Here is a 21,773-nt window from a genome sequence, read left to right on the forward strand (position 1 = left end):
TAATTGACTTTCTGCTGTTATTTTTGACCTGACAGAAAACATCATGAGACATGTCAAACTTCATAATCACTACTCATTTCTGGAAATTTGGGTGGCTTATACGATACCTACACCAGAAAGAATCTACAGAACAGTTTTGAGGATTATGAAATCCAAGGCAAAAGGAAAGAAAAACTGTAACCCTTAGGGTGCAGGTGACATTTTCATTATTTTTGTAGATTACCAGTAAGGATTCAGGATAAAAAGTCAAGACCAGCAAATTAAAAACAGGCTAAGACAATATCTGAAATAAGATTTATATTTCTGGTTTGTACTGCTTAAAATAAAAGAAGAGAATGGTCTCAGTCAGATATGGAATGTAATTAACAAGAGCCAGGAAAAAATAAATTTGCCTCCAGTCTTTGGATCTAATCAAAGAAGCTATTAAAATTAAAGGGAACAAAGGGTGGAAGTAACATACAAAATTTGTCAATTGGTCCAGGAATTCCAGGAAAGCAATCTATCATTATGCACCAAAAGCTACTAAACTACTTAATATTTGACCAAGACATACCAGTTACTACACCTGTATCTGAAAGAAATCAAAGAGGGAGTTAAAAGGCCTTTCATGTACAAAAATATTTATAGCAGCTCTTTCATATCTGTCTATTTAGGGATTCCTGTCAAATGGGAAAATGACTAAACAAATCATGACATATGACTGTCATACAATACTATATTGTCTTACAAAAATATTTAAAAAGTGTTTTCAGAAAGGCCTCAGAAGAATTGTTTAAAATGACACAGAGTGAAAAAAACAGAACTATATATGGGCAGACTTAAGAAAACACAAATTTTCTGTCAATAGAGTTCCTCAGGTCAGTTAAGTTCTAGAAAGAATTAGATTAGATGGTCTTTGAGTTAATTTCAACTCTGAGTTTCTCTGATGTGATAACCAGCCTGCTCAGAGAATAGCAGAATATGCCATATAAAGAGAATAATTCATAAGATTAAAAGCATATTGTAAAAGATGAACAATTTCAAAAAAGACTGAAAATTCTAATGAATATAGGATCAACTTTGATTTCAGAGGACATTATGGAGTCCTACTCATCTCCTGAAATACAATAAACTAATAAGATGCATTTTCAGGCATGACCACTAATATATATTGCTTGAATATATATATATATATATATATATATATATATATGTATAGTTTTATAATTGCTTTATTTTTCTTTTAATATTCCTGGTGGTGAGGAAGGAGAAAAATGTAAGTTCAATAACTAAAAAGAGAAAATTCATTATAAAAACTGAAATCTATACACCAAAGCTAAGGCTACTCTTCCCAGTTTCCCATGATTTGTATTTCATGAGGAAAAACTAAAGATTTTTTTTATTTTCACAACTCAGAGATTAGTATATACATATATATATATATATATATATATATATATATATAGTGAAGAAAGCAAAATAGCAGAAGATATGATAATATGTAAGGAGATTGACAGAAATTGTCTTTTTGATGATGTATACACAGGCAAAAACCAATGAGTAACAGATTTGGCAAACTAGATATACTAGAAAAGAATACAAATTTGTCCTTGCAAGCATCTCTTACATTTGATGGAATAAGATTTCTGACTGAATTATGAATCTAGAAGGAAGACTTTGAATAGATAATATGGTAAAATGTCTTAGTATTTTGTGTATTAAATAGCTATACTCATGTGAGTGTATCTATACTTCAATGAGAAAGAGTATTGGCAGAAACATTTTCAAGCAGATCAATGGAAGACAAAAAGAGATAATATTAATATGTCATATATTATATTATAGACCACCAAAATAGAAAAAGAAATGAGATGAGGAGTTTAGGTTGCATAATACTTTAATGATGAGAAACTTGAACTACCTAGAGGTATCTGTGTATCAAAGGTAGAGAAGCTGAGATAATTGTTCTAATAATTATTTCATTCTTGTTCTGCTTATTCTAAGGCACAGAACTGAGAGTACTGGGTTTCTACTGCAGAGATGAAGTTTTAAGATGGATAAAAAGAAAAACTATCTAACAATTAGAGCCATTCTAAGGTAAAATGGGAAGACTTAAGAAATCACAAATTTTCTCTCATTAGAGTTTCTCAGGTCAGTTAAGTTCTAGAAAGAATTAGATTAGATGGTCTTTGAGTTAACTTCAAATCTGAGTTTCTCTGATGTGATAACCAGCCTGCTCAGAGAATAGCAGAATATGCCATATGAGGATCACTTCAAAGAACTGAAAAGGGAAGACTTGGTAGTATGGAGAAGGGAGGGAAGTGTTTATAATAAGTTTACAATGAGAAAAAAAATCTGTTAATGATTAGAATTATCCAAGAGTGAAATGGTTTTGTCTCAAGAGATAGTGGATTTTCCCCCCTGTTGGAGATCTTTATGAAGAGAATGGTTTCACTGAGGTATGATAGAGGAGAATCTTGGTCAGATATAGTCTAATCTAGTTGTATTTGAGGTTCCTTTCAACTCTGAAACTGATTTTTAAGTGATTAATAAACATTTATCAAATTTATCAATCATATATTAAATATACTCAAGGCATTTATTGAGCAAATGCCTATTTTATCTAGTTATAACCTTACAAAATCATTACCTTTTCTAAAATTTCTTTCAATATATTCCCACAGAAGCAAATTAATTTATGAGATTTTAAAACTATTTTGGCAAACAGCATTGGTATGCTAAGAAAATATATTTTTACAATTTAAGGCAGTAATTAAATATATATGCTAGTTAAATAAATTTCCAACCAGTTGCCATGGAAATTTCTTTAAAAAAAAAGAAAATAATCAGGTAATAACCAAGGGGTTAAATAAAAAAAGTTGCAAATGTTTAGGAAAGGGTGCTAAATGTAATCCCAAACACCTCTCATATCTGTAATATTTTTTGATTTGCCTTGTACTTCTTTACCCATCTCAATCATTCAATATAGATTCCAAAAGTCTAGTTATGTTGATCTAAGCTTTCAGAAACTTATTTTGAACCAATGAGTAAGTTTCTTTAAAACAATTCTACTTATCCCATATTTCAATCTTTTCTAAATTTGAATTAAATTATACCTAGCTAAAGGGACTGATAATAGCCAACAGTAAGCAAAGAAAAAGAAAATTCATAATAATTTGCCATGTAATTCTCATGATTATTGAAATTATTTCACTATGCTAATTCTCCAACTATTTACAGCCAATTAAAGTCAGTTTAGGCTCATATTACTTCATCATAAAAATGCTTTATTTTCGAATGAAACCTTTAGCGATAATTTAAGACAATACCTAAAAATACTTTATTTATCTAGATAACATTTTCAAATGACTTGGGGTTTTCAAATGACTTGGAGTTCCAAAAAGTGATGATGGAGGCTCTAAATGTGATGATGGAGATGGTGATGATGATATTGATGGTTGTGGTGATAGTGGTAGCATTTATGTAGTGCTTTAAAACTTGAAAAGTAGCTTACATGAATTATTTTATCCTATTCTCATAACAAACCTGGGACATAGATACTATTTTCCTCATTTTATAGATGATGAAACTGAGGGAGAGAGATTAAGGAATTTGCTTGGTGTCACACAGATAGTTTGCACTGAAATATCAGAAATCAGGTCTTCCTGAATCTAAATCCAATGTTCTATATGCAATGTGCCAGTTAGATAATCTTTAAAGGATTATGTAGTAGAAAAAAGCACTGTGGTTAGAACTGGAAGATGTAGGTTTGATTCTTGCCATCTCTATGACTTGAAGAATATCATTTAACTTCTCTGGACCTTAGTTATCATATGTATAAAATGAGAGGCTTCTACTAGATGCCAGCCAAAATCCCTTTTAGCTTTAAGATTATTATAAAGACCCTATTGTATTCAAATGTCAATATGAAATAGCTCCCCAAAGGAAAATTAAAGATTCCTGCTCTGGACAATTAAGCAATATATATATATATATATATATATTTATGAGTTTACTTTTTAAGTAAATGATAACCCCTTGAAAAGAAAAATCTTTACAATAATTTTTGCTTGTTTTTCTTTTTTTTCTTTTTCTTTTTCATAAAGCAATGTGGTTAAGTGAAATGCCTAAGTTTACATGACTAGTATCAAGTGTCTGATGTTGAATTTGAACTCAGGTTCTCCTTTTTTCCAGGGCCAGTAATCTTATCAACTGTGCCACCTAGTTACCCCTCTAAAATAATTTTTTTTTTAAATTGAAAGTAAATTTTTCTTTTCTTAAATTATTCTGATATAATTAAAATAGAATCTATTCCATAATCCAATTTCACTTCTTCAAGTTTCATTGAATCAAATCTTAAATTGAAAATAAAAAGAAATTACATAAAGAAAAGAAAACTTCTTTCAAAGATATTAACAATAATTCCCACAATTCCCACAATGTAATTGTTGCATTGACCTTTAATGAGAGTGAGAAACTCTTCATGTTTTATTCTGTTTCTTTGTATATCAATCTTCAGAGTAAGCAGCAAGGTGAACAAGAATTTGTGCTCTTCATACAATCCTCGGGCGGCATATTTATAAACCTCATAGGTCATGTGTTCAATAATATTAGCAATTCTCTTACTTGTAATTGGACTCTTGACAGACCTGGTGAAAGGAACATTTAAACCTGGTTTATTTCACTGCCCTTTTCAATTGTCTTTAAAAAATCAAAACTTCTCCACACTAAGTAACCTTTTTGAACCAATTCTCATTTCCATATTTCAAGATTGTGCAGGCTGCCCATTACAGTAACAATAGTTTTCTCCAAGTGAAATAACATAAAGTAACTCACCTTTGTTCAAATCAAATTGTTCTTCCAGTTAAGATCTTTTTTTAGTAATATTCTGGGAACTTTTGTATATGATAAACAAAGTTAGAGGCTAAAAACATCGTATTCCTAGAAGTTCTAGCAGTGTTTGGGGTTTATTTGGCTTTTTTTTTTTTGCTTTTTCTGGATATACAATGCCAAATCAAAGTATATTGGCAAAATTTATTATTTTACATATAAATAGAAAAAAGGAAGAACCCTATTATCAAAGGAAAAGTAGATTGCTATAATCATAGATTTTTAGATTTGGAAGTAGTCACCTTCTAGTCTAGTCCTTCTAACATACAAAATCCCTACTATCCACGATAAATATTCATCTATTATCTGCTTGTATATAAGTAATAAAAGGGAACTCATGATCTATTAAGGCAGCCCACTCCTTTTTGAGACAATTGTAATTATTAGGAAGTTTTCTTCATAGTGAGCTGGTTTTTCTCCCTCTAGCGATTATACATAAGTAGTGCTAGATTTTCCCTCTGGAGATAAACAAAGGAAATTATTTCTTTCTGTTTGTCATAATGAACATCAAATTGCAAACAAATAGCAGAGGCTTTTACAGATTTCTGTTAAGTAGTAGACATCTTAAGGGATACCAGGACATTGGATTAAGAAGTGTTATGGATTCTTAAAACTTTGGTCAAAACATCTCAAATCCTTACTGACCAGAGTAGAAATACTCTGCCTATATGGGTGTAAAAAATGTAAAACATTTTGGCAAGAAATTCATTGGTAGAGAGGAATCTGGGAAAATGACAGACTAGATTAGGAAACCTTTGGTTCTCCACATTCCCCCCCTCCAAAAAGCCAGAACATTGCCTCAGAGGAATATAAAGAAACAGAAATAAACAAAAGTCAGGGTAAAGTAGTTGTTCTACTAAGAAAACTTAAGAAGATCTCAGGATAGACATGACCTGCAGGAGCAGAGAGAAGCAAAAACAACTCTAGGTCAACTCTATGAAATAAACAACCATCTAGCCCTGGGGGCAGCTGGGATTATTTTTCTTCTCATGAAGTTATGAGGCTCTGATGGTTGAATATGAAAAGACTGAAGAATCATCTACTGTCTAGAGATGCCAAGCACAGTTTTGCTGACCAGACATGTTCTGGGTTGTTACTGCTGCAAGGAAAAGAGAGTTAATATACTGTTAAGAACAATGGGGCTAGGGCTGGGGATCCTTGTAGTTGTGGGCACTTGCAGGAGACCAGAATCCATGATTTCAGTTTTAGGGCAAAGAGGACAGCAGTCACCTGAGAGACAACAGGGAGAAGATCATTTGTGAGACTGCATGACCAGTGACTCTAGGTGTGTCTTATTGCTTTTCCTCTATCTTCAAAAAAGACCATGACACGAAGGATGTGATGCTATGGCAAGCAAATGAACTGGATTTAAGTGAGGTCAGATATGCACAATCACCAGCCATCCTTTTTACTCCAGAGTCATCTGGCACTCCATCAAACAGAATGACTGGAAATGTCTCTGGATGCTTTGGGAAACCTTGGCTTCTTTAAGCTAAAATTTTTAACAGGTCTCAGTTTGAATGAGATTCATTGATTAAGGCTGGTAAGAGAGTGGAAAGCATAGCCCAAGGTTTAGCCCAAGACAATATTCAGAAAATAAAAGTAAGAAGGACCTGAGGCTTGAAGCATCATTCCCCATATGGCAAGACTAGAACTTGATTACACTAATGGCTGCTAAAAAGAAAAATAAATAAATAAATACAAGTAAGTAAAGAGAACCCCCACCACCTCCCACCAACCAAAGATAGCTACTATAGTAATAGAGAAGATCTGGGTTCATATTCAGAAGATAAAGGAGCTTTAAAAAGCCACTGCTTTTTCATTGAGAAATGTAAAGTGGTCCCAAGCACAGTGGAATTCTTGGATGAATTTAGAAAGGACTTTAAAAATCAAATAAAAGAGAATGAAAAAATAGATCCCCATCCAGAGGAAGAAAAATAAAACAAAACAAAACTCACAAAACAACAACCCTTCAGAATCCAATGAACACTTTATAAAAATTATCTCTTATGTATCTCTATCCCTTAATCCTAATTCCTCATACTGAAAATTACTAATCTGTAAAAATGTTTATCAAAATGTTCATGTACAATGCTAAACTGACTGTTAGCCACTGAGGGGAGAGGGTAGGATAAATAAATAAATACATTTTAAAAATAGGGAAGAAAAAAATAAAAGCAATCCAAGAACACTGAGAAAATTATAAAAAGAATGAAAAAATAGAAGAGAATGTGAACTATCTCATCAGAAAGATAACTGATATGGACTGAGGATTTTGAGGAGAAATAATATAAACATTGTAAAACACCAAAATTTTTGATTTTGACTCTTTTTTTTTAGTTCTTAGTTTTTGCAGGGCAATGGGGTTAAGTGGCTTGCCCAAGGCCACACAGCTAAATAATTATTAAGTGTCTGAGGCCAGATTTGAACTCATGTATTCCTGCCTTCAGGGCTGGTGCCCTATCCACTGTACCACCTAGCTGCCCCCAAAATGTTTGATTTTAAAAAAAAATATTGTTACAACATTGCAAAAATAATCCAAAAAAAATTTCTCTAAATTTGTCAAGAAGGCAAAACAGAAATGGAAAAAAAACCCACCTATCAGCACCTGAAAGAGATACCAAGAGAAAAACCTGTAGGAATACCACAGCCAAGCTCCCAGTTTAAGGAAACAATACTGGAGGTAACAAGAAAAAAAAATGTAAATATCGTGGAGTTGCAATAGGAATTATACAAGATCTAGAAGTTACTACACTGAAGGATCATAGGTCCTGGATACTTTATTTCATAGACCAAAAGAGTTGGATCTATGACTCCAGTAACTTAGCTATATAAAAGTTAAGTATAATCCTGAATGGGGGAAAAAACGGATATTAAATGAGCTGAAAGACTTTCAGATATTTGTGACTAAAAACAGCAAAATTTAAGAGAATATTTAACATATAACATCCAGGAGAAATATAAGATAAACGTTAAGGATCAATTTTAAGGGATTTAATTAGATCAAAATTTTTGCTTCTTCTATGAGAATATATTATCACACCCTTTATGATTGTCATTTTTATTTAAATAGCTTGAAAAAAAGGCCTCAGCTGAACTGAGTACCATGAGTTGATTCTAAAAAATATAACTGTAAAAGAATTAGTAATCTCATATATATGAGGCATAAAAGGAAAAACTGATAATGAAGAGGCTAGTAGGTAGAGGGCAAGTGGTATTGAAACTTTGCTCTCATCGGGAAGAAAGAGGGAACAACATAAAAGTGCATAAAAGTCTTCTAAATTCAGAAAGAAATAAGAGAAAGGATAAGTTGGGGGAGAGAAGGATGAGACTCTTGGAGGGGTGGGTGGGTTAAGGAATAAAAGGGCAAGATAGAAGATAAAGTGGAGGATTGAAGAGGAAGGAATAGGGTAAGAAAGATAATTAGTATAAATAGAAAAAACAAGTAATTATGGCTTAGAATGTGAATGGGATTAATTTATCCATAAAATGAAAATTGATAATAGATTAAAAACTTGAATTCAACAATTTGTTGTTTTCAGGAAATGCTATAAAAATGAGAAATACATAAAAAATAAAATAAAGATCAGAAGTAGAATTTATTTTGTAAATAATGGGTAGTAATCATGAACTCAGATAAAATTAAAGATAAAAGAGATTTAATTAAAAGAGAAATAGGGAAACTATACCACATGTCAACAATATTGTTCAATATTTTTGGATTTATTTAAAATGACGACAGTATAAAGTATCTTAGAGTATACCTCCCAAAACAGGAAATATTTGAACATAAAAATAAAATCCTTTAAAAAAATAAAGTCAAATCTAAATAATAGAAGAAATATTTATTGTTTATGGGTAGGTAAATCCAGTATAATAAAAAATGACAATTTAATCTACTAATCCATTTATGTAATGCCATCCCAATTAAATTATTTAAAAATTATCTTAATGAATTAGAAAAAATAACAAAGTTAATTTAGAAAAATAAAAAACCAGAAACTTCAAAGAAAATGAGGGAGAATGTAAAGGAAATACATTCAGTAGATAGAATGAGAGCTTAAAATATAAGGTGAGAGTACTGTTGAAGTATAAAATAGATAATTTTTATTATTTCAAAATAAAATTTTCTTGTATAAAACTCATACAGCTAAGAATAGAAGGAATGCAGAAAATTGGGGGAAACTTTCATAATCTCTCAGATAGAATGTGATTGGTATGGTATATTACTGTAATGTAGGAAATGATGAGATAGTTTATTTAGAAAAACATGGAAAGACTTGTATTTATGAAGGAAGATGCTTTTCACATTCAGATAAATATAGGACAAGTAGAAATAAGCATTGTAGAGTCTTATACAATGGATGTGAGTGCATAGGTATGTATATATGTATGTATATAGATATCTACACATATGTGCTTTTGTGTATGTATATGCATATGTTTTTGTATCTATGTATGCTCATGCCTGTGTGTATATATGTATATATAAATATATTTACATATATATGTATATTTACACACATGCATATATATATATATATATATATATATATATATATATATATATATATACATATCCTTGCTAAATTATAGCTTTCTTTGGGATAGAAAGGAAGGAAGGAAAACAAAAGTTAAAAGTATATAGCAAGTACATGTACATAGCCAGGTCATACAGTGGATAGAGCACTGGTTCTGGACTCCAGAGGACCTGAGTTCAATGTGACCTAAAGTCACTTAACTCCATTACCTTGAAAAGCAGCAAAAAAAAGTACATAGCAGACAAGAAAAGAAAATCTACAAGAGGTAAAGAAAAGCTGAACAGTTATTTAAAAATGTGTAACATTTATTATATATTATAAATGAAATTAAATTGTTTCTATTTTGTTTTATAATGAATTCTCTCCTATATTCTGCTATGTACACAACTTATGTTTTTCCTTTTTCTTATTTTGTATTTAACACTAAATTAAACTTTAAAACTTACAAAAAAAAGTTCATTGTTTATGGTTCACTGTTGAGCTTAATCATCTAAGAAGAGGTATAGGTCATTAGACCTTTTTTTTTTAACCTTTCACCAACTAAGACTTTTTAATGATAACAGGAAACAACTTACCACAGAAGGATTGGTTGGGAATAAGTAAAGTTTTGCCTCTTAAGAGTTTTTAAAGATCTGTCACTATTCCATTGGGTTTAGTCTTTCTAGTTTCTGCTTGACTGCTTTTTTCCTTTATTCTCTATCTCATTAAGAATGATAACTACAAACAGCACAACTTAATTCTTGGTGTTGGTCTGTTTCTGAAATTTATTTTAAAAGAACTTGCTTACCCTATTTCTCTTTTTTCCTTTTCCCTAGTAAAGGATAACATCTACTCTATCTATTTATATCTTTCAATAGAATGATCTGGGTTTCTTTTATTTTAATTTTATCTCATCTTAAATTATTTTAATTTGCCAATTTGAGGTGTTTATGTTCTTTTCCTTCATTTAAAAATTTGGTTGTTGCTTAAAATAGAAGTACATTCTACTTCCTGTAATTATTATAAAATCCATAGGAACTTGGGAGCATGAGACAGTCAAGCATCACCAACTGTGCCTAATTTTCTTTCAGTGGTGAGGGAAGAATGGAAGTACATCAGTGTAGGGCTGATCTAAAGAATTCACTTTGGCTACCACTCTGGGAGAACATGTAGTGAATAGGGGGAAGCAGCATTTGGTAGCTTTCTATTTTAACTAGTTATTCTTATTTAGTACTAAGCTGTGTGTCAATGTTGTCTCACTGTTCGATGCATTTTCTTTTGCTGTTCTCCATGCCTTTGATGCTCTTCCACACCATTTCTGCTTCCCGATTCCCTGGTTTGCTTTAAGTCTCAACTAAAATTTCATTTTCTACAGGAATCCTACTGCCTTCATCTTTTATCTTGAAAATAGCTTGTTTGTACATATTTGTATGTCTGTTGTCTCCCCCCTCTGTTGTCTCCCTCCCTCTTGAGGACAAGGACTGTCATTTGTCTCTTTTTTACCCCCCAACTTAACATAGTGTCTGGTACATAGCAAGCCCTTAGTAATATTTAACTGACTTACTAACTGATTCTTTGTTTTTAAAGGACTTCAAATGACTAATCTTTTGAAGAGTTAATACAGAATTTTCAGGCTAATTTTGTTAATTGAGCTATTTTAAGCTTTGTTCAACTCTTTGTGACCTCTTTTTGGAGTTTCTTGGCAAAGATATTAGTTTGCCATTTTCTTTTCCAGCTCATTTGCAAATGAGGACACTGTAGTAAATAGGGTTAAGTGATTGCTCAGCATCACAGAGACAGTAAGTATCTGAAGCTAGTTTTGAACTCCTATTTTACTGACACCTGGCTTGGTACTCTGTCCACTGCATTGCCTAACTGTCCTTCAGGCTATTTGATGAGTCCAAAAATAAATTTGGAGAAGTAGGGGAATGTATATATGGTTCTTAGCAATCCTAGCCTCAGCTCTTAAGTCAAAATGTAACACAGCTTCTGGTCAATTTTCTAAAACAGGCATATTTTCAATTACTTGTTTAGATTTAATCCACTGTAGTAGTCTCCAGATTTTAACCATAATATGCATTCAATAAAATTGTATACACAATAGACCATTCAGAACAATTAAAAATGGCTACATGCCTGCAATTAACATTAGCAGGAAATTACTAGTACCTACTGATAAAAATTCTGATTAACTTCTTGTATGTCATATACCTGGCCAAGGAAAGGTCAAACAACCCCAGAAACTGCCGTAGTGAAGTCTGATACATCACATTAACCACGCTCATCTCTGTGATGAGGAAATAGAGGATGCTTCCCCTCGTTGCCACTGGTGGGGAAAAAAAAAACCCAAAGAACAAAGATCAAGCTTATATTATATGCAAAGAGAATAAATTACACATAAAAATAGATAAATCTAACTTTAAGTACTATAGAGTAATTATTTTGATTTGCATGCTTAATCAAAACCAACTAACACTTGATATTAGATAACAACAATAGGAATTTATTGATCAATTTTAGCTTCAAATATATAGTTCCTGGAATTCATTAACAAGTATAAAAGTCTATACCATTTTTCAGTGATGTTTTCTATATTAGAATTTCCAAATCTTTAGTATATATGTATTATCTTCCTTTCATCAAGCAGAGAAAGGAAATAAAAAAAGAGAAATAAAAATTAATTCAAGATTTGCTAGCGAAAATTTCTTCCCTGAGATTTAAGGTGGCGCTCAGCCATGCCAGAATAGAACTTGTCTATCAGCAGTGCATCAAACTTGGCAGTAATTATTTATGGTTTTTTCTCTAAAGGGAGCTTTGTAATTATTTATAGTTCAGTCTCTAAAAGGAGCACATCTTCAGCCTAGGCTGAAAATTTTACTATTCTTCATATCCAAAATATTATGAGTTAGGGTCAATGTGTTTGATCACCTTTCTAAGGAATAGAGATAGTGTCTTCCATAGGATTTCATTGCCAGTAATGCCCATTTCCAAAACAGCTAATTGAGATAAAGATAATTTTTTTCTAATTGCAAAATAGCAAAACGACTTGACCTATAAGCACACAGATTGTGCCTAAGTTACCGACCTCATCAGAACAACCATCTATACAAATGGTCAGCCATAGGATCAACACTGTAGAAACATGCTCAGCTCTCACTTTTCAGCTTTCAGAAAAGTATAAAAAAAATCCTTTAACGACTTGAAAAAAGCACAGAAAATAGTTACCTATTCTCTGCCAAAACTTTAAGATTTTATGACAACTTCTTATTTCAAGGAACTACAGAATCATAAAAAAATCCACTCATATGAAAGGGAAAGAGAAAATTGATGGAAATATTTCCAAAAAGAAACCCCATAGGAAAAAAGCCAACATAGGAAGTCACATTTTTGACACATTTATACTTCTTACTTATTTTCCTTTCACGCTGCTTTGTTTTCGATTCATGTTTCTGAGCCATTTGTCATACATTTTGAAACTCACCTGGCCTGTATTCCTCTCTGGCTGTGTTTATCTGTATTTCTGTCTCAGCAGAAATCTCAAGCTTCTGTGTTACTTCTTCTGCAGTCTTTTTAGTGTTACTCAGCACAATAATGAGACTCTCATCTTCCACCAATGACCCTTTTGTACTTGTCAGGCGGTAAAGCAAATTATCTTCCAGCTCTTTCATCTTTCTCTTGTTTGCTGTTACATCTTCCATAAGATTAGTTCTTTCCTTTTCCAGTTCCTATTAATTTGCAAAAATAAATTTTTTCTTTATCAAAATTAATATCCATGCAGAGAGAAAAAGCACACAATTTCTAGTTAAAGATCCTCAGGAACTTAATTTTAATACATCCACAAAAGATAAGATTTCAAGACTAGAATAACTGAGTTCAAAATCCAGTCTGGAAACTGGGGATGATAATAACACCTACCTCCCAGGATGGTTGTGAGGATCAAATGAATTAATAGTTATAAAATGGTCATTATAACACCTAGCATTAGTATGCAATATAAAAAATGCTATTATTTCTTTTTTGAATAACAGTTGCTATTTTCCCAATTATGCATAAAACAATTTTTATAATCATTTAAAATTTTTTTGAGTTTCAAATTTTCTTTCTTTCTCTCCTCCTCCTTGAAATACAAAAATACAGTTATAATAAATTTTGGTCATTACTATAATAGTGTTATTGTTGTATCATTACCTACTATTGACTACAGAGTATTTTGTTTAAGCATACTCTAAAGCAAAGTGTTCAAACTCTTGGTTACTGATCAAAAAGGCAACATTCCATAATGCTCTGGAACCAGATTAAAATATAATTGGTAAATATTTAACAAAATAAATAAAAATTAAACAAAATAATGTCAATTTTTTATTTTCTAAGTTCATATTCAGCTTGTGTGAATCCATTTTATTTGAGTTTGACATAATTGCTCCAACATATTAACTGTTTATATTTTGTTTAACTCATTCCTTAAAAAGATATATTCTTGTTACAGAGTATGTAAATTCATTTCAAATTCCAAAAGCTTGAATAAAGTGTCACCACCTTAATTTTTGGGAAAAATATTCATATTTCCATTCAAAAAATAGCACACTTCTATTACTTAGCCTTGTGACAATGAACAATAATTAAACAGCACAAAAAGTTCTACAGAAATGAGTAAACCACAGTCTTATGGTGAACTGAACTACAAAACTAAAAATGACAAGTTTGAAATATTTTAACTGACTCACTTAAATTACATTTAATGGGATATAGGATTGCAGATGGACCTGGGAATTTGCGACAGTAAATCTGAACTCCATGGAGATAAAATTTCTCTTATTAAAGCAGTATACTACCTTCTCTGAAATATCTAGATCAGGGCTGTCCAAAATGCTGCTGTAGGTAGTATAGGTTCTGGGTTTAGTAAATATTTAGTAAATGAAGCTGAGCTACCCAGAGCTCTCACAAAAATGGCAAATCAAAATATATTATCTATTGTTTCAATAAAAACTTTTAACAGTCCTGATCTAGAACATTAAGAAGTTCAGTGACTTTTCCAGGGTCACATAGAGTTTATCAGAGGCAGGACTTGAAGCATAGTGTTCATGACTTTAAGGTATATTCTCTCTCCTCTGGGCAATGCTGCATCTCCAAATGAATGGATGTTGAAGTCACAAAAATCACATTTTATACTACTTTCAGTTTCAAGCTATTTTATTTTATTTGCATGATAAGTAGACATAAATATTATCATTCCCATTTTACTGAGAAGGAAACTAAGACTTGGAGCGATTAAGTAATTTCCCTAAATTCATATATCTATATGAAACAGTAGCAAAATCCCACAGGAAAAAGATTTTTAAACCAAGTCAATTGTATGCAGAGAATTTTTTAATTAAAGGCTATGGGATGACTGGCACAATAATAAACAGTGAAACTGATATTAAGAACATCAATTTAGGGCAGTTAAGTGGCGCAGTGGATAGAGCACCAGCCCTGGAGTCAGGAGTGCCTGAGTTCAAATTTGACCTCAGACACTTAATAATTACCTAGCTGTGTGGCCTTGGGCAAGCCACTTAACCCCATTTGCCTTGCAAAAACCTAAAAAAATTATCAATTTGAAATTATGCCCCCCCAAATTGCCTAAGGTACCCCTATCCTTTAATCTGGCAATCCAATTACTGAATTTATATGCCAAGGGAGTAAGGCATACAAAAATGGCCCAAAATATTCACTAAAGCAATCTAAAACAATGCCCAAAATTTTCACTAAAGCACCCCTAAACAATCAATCTGCAATCTACAAACATTTAATAATATTTTCTCTCATGGATATCGGCTAAATGTTGAGATGTAAAGAAAAAATAAAAGTATTCTGTACTTTCTTATTTCAAAAAACTAAAAGCAAAGAGGTTATACATTAGTGAAGAATGGATGAAAGAACCTGTGGGTATATGAAAATCATGTATTATGCAGAAAGAAATGAATTTTCAAAATTAAGACGTGGAAAATGCATACTAATTGATGCTGAGTGAAATAAATCAAAACAAAAAGAATACACATTATTTATAATTTAAATAAAATGTAACTAAAATACATGAATATTTATATTCCTTTATATGTATACATATCATTATTATGTATTATTGCTTCTAGGTTTGCCCCCTTGGAGTCTAACACAATCTGTTATTTTTTCTTCTACATTAAAACCCTTTAAAAAGTTTTTAAATGACTAACAAATCCTTTCTCAGTTTCCTCTCCTCCAAGCAAAATATACCCATTTTTTCCAGTTTATCTTCATATGGCATGATCACGAGATTCATCATATAAATCTCAGTGGGACCCAAATTGATTCACAATCCCTCTCAACACAGATGGTTTTCTTTAGAATAGTTTTCTCTTTTCATATAATACCAAACCTCCAGTGCAGTCTTTCTCAGCTGAGAACCTTTCTTCAAACCTTATTAAAATAATTTAGGCTATTTGATAAATGCCCCCTTCTCCTCCCCTCATTTCTTATCAGTTAGATAAATTCTTATTCTATTTCCTTCATCACTCTTGTCTCACATACTTGTAGCCTTCTCCTTGACTTTGCATGCACCCATGATCCCATTCCATGCTATCATCTTCAGCAGAGAAATATTATGTTCATTGTTTTTTCCTCAGAGGCAGTAGCATTCCATATCTTACTACTATATAGCAGTATTGGTAAAATGCTGGGGTAGAGGCATATGAGAAAGATGGGGGAGGCAGTTTTCTAGGGAAGATGTGATGGAATAGGAATCACATGAGTGATTAACAGACTCAAGCATTATCACATTAGTATCTTTCATACAGGTGCTTCGGACAAGGTACTCAGAGAACATAGCTCTTCCTCTAAGGTGACTGTCCTGCAAATTCTATAAAACGGATAGGCCTTAACTAAAGATGGGCTGCTCAGTTGTGGGATGCAGAAATTTGTTCCAATCTCAACCTTGATATAGGCACAAACCAAATGCTGGGGTCACTAGTGGGTTTCTTACAGTTTAAATTAAGGGCATTCTTAATTTGCTAACCATGACTACAAATGGTATTGTGCCTTTTTACATTTATCTCCTCAGTCTCAGACTGAGATTACTTCTCCTTCCCCCAGCATTTAACCAGACAATTGCCTAATCACTGGTAACTGTCAGTCCTGCCTTGGGTGAGATAGAGCATGAGTCAGCTTGAGAAATAATTTACAGTTTGAATAAATGTGGGAGTAGAAGCAATTAAATTGTATATGGATGGAATATTTTGTCTACTTCATAATCTTAGCTAGAGTTGACTCTGGTAAACATATTAGAAATAAGACTACTGCTCAAACTTAAGTCTAATAAAAAAAAAAACTTTTCAGAACATAAAGTAAAGCAATTTACTTTGGGTTGTCCACAATTTAAAAAGTGCTAGCCCAGCAGAAAAACTTACTTGTGCTCAATTATAACCTTTTTTGGGGGGTTTGCAGGAACTGTTGGAAGGAATTAAGGTATGAACCCTAAAAATATTAATATTAAATAATACAGCATAACTCTGTTAAAAACAAATGCACGTTTGTGCTAAGCTGATTCTTAGATGAAAGAAAAATTATACATTATCATATTCCAATTTTAAATTTTTCCAATTTAAGAGGGCTTACTAAAGGTTGTGTTCCATTGCCACCATTTTTGCTATGGTTTTTTAAGAATATTTCAAGTACACAAAGGCTCTGGGCTAATTCTGTTTACTGAAGAATCCTAAGGACATCACAAAGATATTTTTAGAAGAATGTGTCAGGAGTATGAAATCTCAAGTTATAATAAAGCTGGTATGGAATCTAAAGGTAATAAAAATGCCTAAGGTGTATGTGTATGTGTGCCTGTGTGTGTCTGTTTATATCTATATTGGTACAAAGGATGAAAGAAGGAACAGAACAGTTGTGAGCTGAAAAATGGAGATAAAAGAGAACTACTCAACTTTTATTTCAATCCTTTTTTATTTTTCTTGCCAAAAGAATAATGGATGAACTATTAAAAGGAAATTTCTTTTTTTTTTAATTTTAAGACAATGGGGTTAAGTGACTTGCCCAAGGTCACACAGCTAGGCAATTATTAAGTGTCTGAGACTGGATTTGAACTCAGATCCTCCTGTCTCCAGGGCTGGTGCTCTATCCACTGTGCCATCTAGCTGCCCCTTAGAAAGGAAATTTCAAAAATGTTTAATAAGAGATTAATATTCAAGAGAAGAAAGGAATCACTAAGTGAGCACTTACTGTCATGGTTCAGATCTAGTTACTTGGCCCAGAGGATTTGATTCCCAAAACTATGAGAGAAATGGGATATTGGATGGACAACTTTCAGTGATCTGTGAAAGCTGGTATAGATTGAGAAAGAGACCACAAGCCTGGGAAAAAAGGAAAAGTTGTTTCAAAAAGGAAAGAAAATGGAATCTTCATACTATGGGATAGTGAACTTGACTTTAGATCGTAATGGAATTCCAGACAGTAATATTAAAAGATCATTAATGAAGATATATAAAAAGGAAATGGCTTTTTAAAATCAGCCTGTCTTCAAAGAGAGCTCAAGCCAAAATTTCCTCAGTCCCTTTTGCTTGAGGAAAATAGCAAAATAAGTTATTGTAAATGAGTTATCATTTAGTCCTGGCATCCAAATAGGATCCCAGGATCAGGTTTGATGATGAAAGAATAAAACTGAGGGGTGAAGGTAAATGGGTCAAAAAGAGGTGCTAAAGAATATTTTTTAAAAAATTAAAATTGTTAGAATGCTGATCAAAATCGTTAAAAAAGATGAAAATCTAAGAATTCACAAAAGTACCATTTTTAAAAGTCCATCATATGTCTTGTTGGATGTTGCTCACTAGATGACTATTTATTTTGCCATATCTTAGTCTTTGCTCTACCAGGCTGAATGATTCTTCCTTTTTCAAACTGACGACTAAAATAAAATATTGTAGATTTTTAAATCCTCTATTATATTCATCATAGACTAAAAATAGCAAAGATAAACAAAGTTGATGCTTGTAACATTCTTTTTAATATTTCAATTTCCTCATAATTAAAAAATTCCCATAAGTAAGATTTTATCTTTGAAAGTAGAGATAATAAAAACTAGCAGTGTTTGAGATTGTAAAGACAGTTTCAATAAGAATAGAAAGGTATTCAAATAGAATGGAGTTCAAAGAACTTTCCAGTCTTCTGAACATTCTTTAGTTAATTTTGACTTTAGTGAATGTTAAAATTGTAAGTATTCATAGATCAAAATCAATCTTGTTATTATATAACTGTCCTCCTTAGGAAAAGATGACTCTTCAGATGCGATCTTCTTTTGTTAAGTTTTCACTATTAGGAAATCATTTACTTTAAGACTAATGATGACTTGGACTAGTCAATGGTTCAGCTGAGGTTATTATATTCATTGGATATCTAGGTGATTTAGTAGATAGAGTGACAGGCCTGAAGTCATGAAGCCTCATCAAATCTAGCCTTCAACATTTATTAAGTGTGTGATCCTGGACAAATTATTTAAGCCTATTTGTCTCATTTCCTCATTTGCAAAATGAGTTGGAGAAGGAAATGGAAAACCACTCGAATTTTTTCCAAGAAAACCCCAAATGTGGTTACAAAGAATTGTACACAACTAAAATGTCTAAACAATAACATACACATATATACACATACACATATATACACATATAAATAAATTTTTCCTCCAAGTTATTAGTCTAAAATTTTAATTGTACAGAGATTTCAGCATGTCCAGAAGCCCTGGATGTAAAGAAGTTGGGAGGAGGTAGGTATACTGGGTTACAGTGTATAATGTGTCCTCTGAAAATGAAAATGGAAAGTTGCACTTATAGCACATAGAATTTATTTTGAAACTTAAAGGATGATCCAATCCAGTATTGAGCACTTAAATATATTATATTAATATATTAATTAATTAATAATATATATATTAATATATATTAAATATAAAATAAATCTTAAAATAATCAGAAACTTTCTCCATTCTACACTCAACATCATTGTGGCTTAGACATGTTTATTAAAATTCAACAAATATTTTTTAATTTCCTGTTTTGGTCCATATCTTCAACAAGGAAGATACTAAAGATAAAAATGCAAAATTATATAGTCTATTACTTCAAGAAGATTCTTAACAATTTAATAAGGGAATATAATATATAAATAAAATATTTGAAGAATTTGAAGAATCAGGAAAGAAGCAAAATATGTTACATTTGAAAAGTTTATGAAATTGGGCTAAGAGAGAATCTGAGTCCCAAATATCTAGAATGATACACTGGGAGCCTTCAAAACACAACTAAATAATTAAAAATTTATCATATAGGCAATGAGGAGAAATTAGAGGTTTATGATTGGAGGAATAGCATGATGTTTTTTTCACCTTAGAAAAGATTTTTTTTAAGCAATAAAAAGCATTGTTAAGAAAGGAGCAGGGAAAACAATTAAGAAACTATTAAGGCAATCTAACTGAAGATAGGTGAGGGCCTGAAGTAAATAATTAGCATTTCCCATAGAATGAAGAGAATGTATATGCAAGATAACCAAAATACAATGAATGGTATTTTCCAAGTAATTTCAGGGGAGAATGAGGAAGAAGTAATATAAATATGAGTTCAAACGTCAGAATTTAAATACTAGAAGAATTGTGTATAATATAAATATGGAGATGTCTCAATATGGAATGGATTTGGAGAGAAAGAGGAAGGAAAATTAGTTCAGTTTTGAAGTTTGCGAAGCATGTCAATTTGGATGTGTTAGTAGAACAATGAGGTAAAAATCTTCAACAGTGAGGTTGGAAATATGAAGCCTTTCCCATCTTCATGAAAAGAGATATTTTGATAAATGTTCAATTAACATTTAGTAAAATATTTTCTTAAGAAAAATGTAATGGTAACCTAGTTACAGATTTTATGACTAAAATAATAAACTGGAGAAAACATAAAATTTTTGGAGAGAAAAATAAAACAAAATGATAATTTTTAAAAAAATCTTTTTTCATTTATACACACATCTATAGTCAAGATATATAGAAAAATTGGAAATCTTTGGTAGGGTAGAGAGAAACTAGAAAGAGAATAATAATTATATATATGTATATGCATTTAAGTGAGAGAAAATTCAAAAATTAAAGTTTAAGGCAAATTACAGACCATTTTTTTTATCACTGCAAAATTCTGGGAGAGGTATATACTGAGGAGACTTTTTTATACCCACTTGTTTCTCAGTAAGAATGACTCTTCCAAGTAACTGATCTTCCAAGCCTTTCATGGTGACAGTAAAGTCAATGATGGAAGTTCGAGCACTGATTTCAGGTGTATAGACAGGATTAGGCAGTTTTGTAGTGATGTACAATCTGAAGCCATCCATAACATCCACTTCTTTATCACCAACTTTTACCTTATGAGAGCCAAGTTGGAAAGAAAAGTAAAATATAGATGTTTTAATTGTTTTTAGATAGATTATAGAGGTATAATGAAAAGTGTGCTAGACTTGGAATCAGGAACATTTATATTGAAGTGAGTGACTTTAACTCATATTAAGTGAGTGCCTTTAACTCATATTAGCTGAGTGACCAAGATCAAGTCATATAACTTTTAGTGACCACAGACAATTATTTAAACAATAAGTTATAAACAAACTGTTATCCTATATCAGCAAGAGTTTTCACAGTAAGACCCTGAAAATGAAATCATAGGGCAGAGCCAAGATGGCTGTGTGAAGGCAGGAATTCCCAGAAACTTGCTCCCCCCAAAATTTCAAAAGCCACCAAATTATAATTCTAGCCAAAATTTAGAGGGGCAGAACCCACAACAAGACTAAGTGATACAATTTCACAGTCCAAGACAACTTAGAAGTTCCACAGGAAAGGTCTATTTCACCAGGACTGGGGGTTGGAAAAAGTTGTGGTCAGAGCAGCTGGGCTGGGTGCTTAGATCCCTGGGAGAACACGGGTCATGGCAAAGGGGGAAGTTTTCAGACCTCCTGGACCAGGGATCACCAGGAACAGCTTGAAGGGGTGGTAAGAGAACTCTGGCACAACAAAGTACATGCATAGTGAGTGTCAGCCTCAAAGCAGCCCTGCAGTGAGAACCCGCAGCAGGAATTGGAGAAGCCAGCATGCACCTCCAGTGCAGCCACATATGTTAAGAGGCATCTTGAGAGACTGCAGAGGTCTCTCTGCTCTCCCTGGGGCAGGACTTAGGTGTTTGCCCAGACTCAGATCCAGGTTACAGTCTGGAGACCCTATATCACCACAGCCGAGAAGGGACCATTCTCACAGCTCCATGACAGAAGGGAGAGCCTGTGGTCATTCACATCCCAGAGCACAGGAAAGAGAGCAGTCAGAGCCTCTCATAATACCTTGGAGTA

At 32.3% G+C, this 21,773-nt stretch overlaps 1 protein-coding gene across 1 annotated transcript in view; it reads right to left on the minus strand.

Moving 5' to 3' along the window:
- DNAH5 (dynein axonemal heavy chain 5) overlaps positions 1 to 21,773 on the minus strand; it is a 302,769-nt gene that overhangs the window by 51,797 nt on the left and 229,199 nt on the right. The window contains exons 65-68 of the mRNA XM_074202020.1: positions 20,619 to 20,801; positions 12,871 to 13,114; positions 11,601 to 11,715; positions 4,438 to 4,628 (exon numbers count right to left, since the gene is read on the minus strand). Coding sequence (XP_074058121.1) covers positions 4,438 to 4,628; positions 11,601 to 11,715; positions 12,871 to 13,114; positions 20,619 to 20,801 — 733 coding nt within the window. The remainder of the gene's footprint in view (positions 1 to 4,437; positions 4,629 to 11,600; positions 11,716 to 12,870; positions 13,115 to 20,618; positions 20,802 to 21,773) is intronic.

Source organism: Macrotis lagotis, chromosome X (assembly GCF_037893015.1).
Source record: "Macrotis lagotis isolate mMagLag1 chromosome X, bilby.v1.9.chrom.fasta, whole genome shotgun sequence".
Lineage (NCBI taxonomy): Eukaryota > Metazoa > Chordata > Mammalia > Peramelemorphia > Peramelidae > Macrotis > Macrotis lagotis.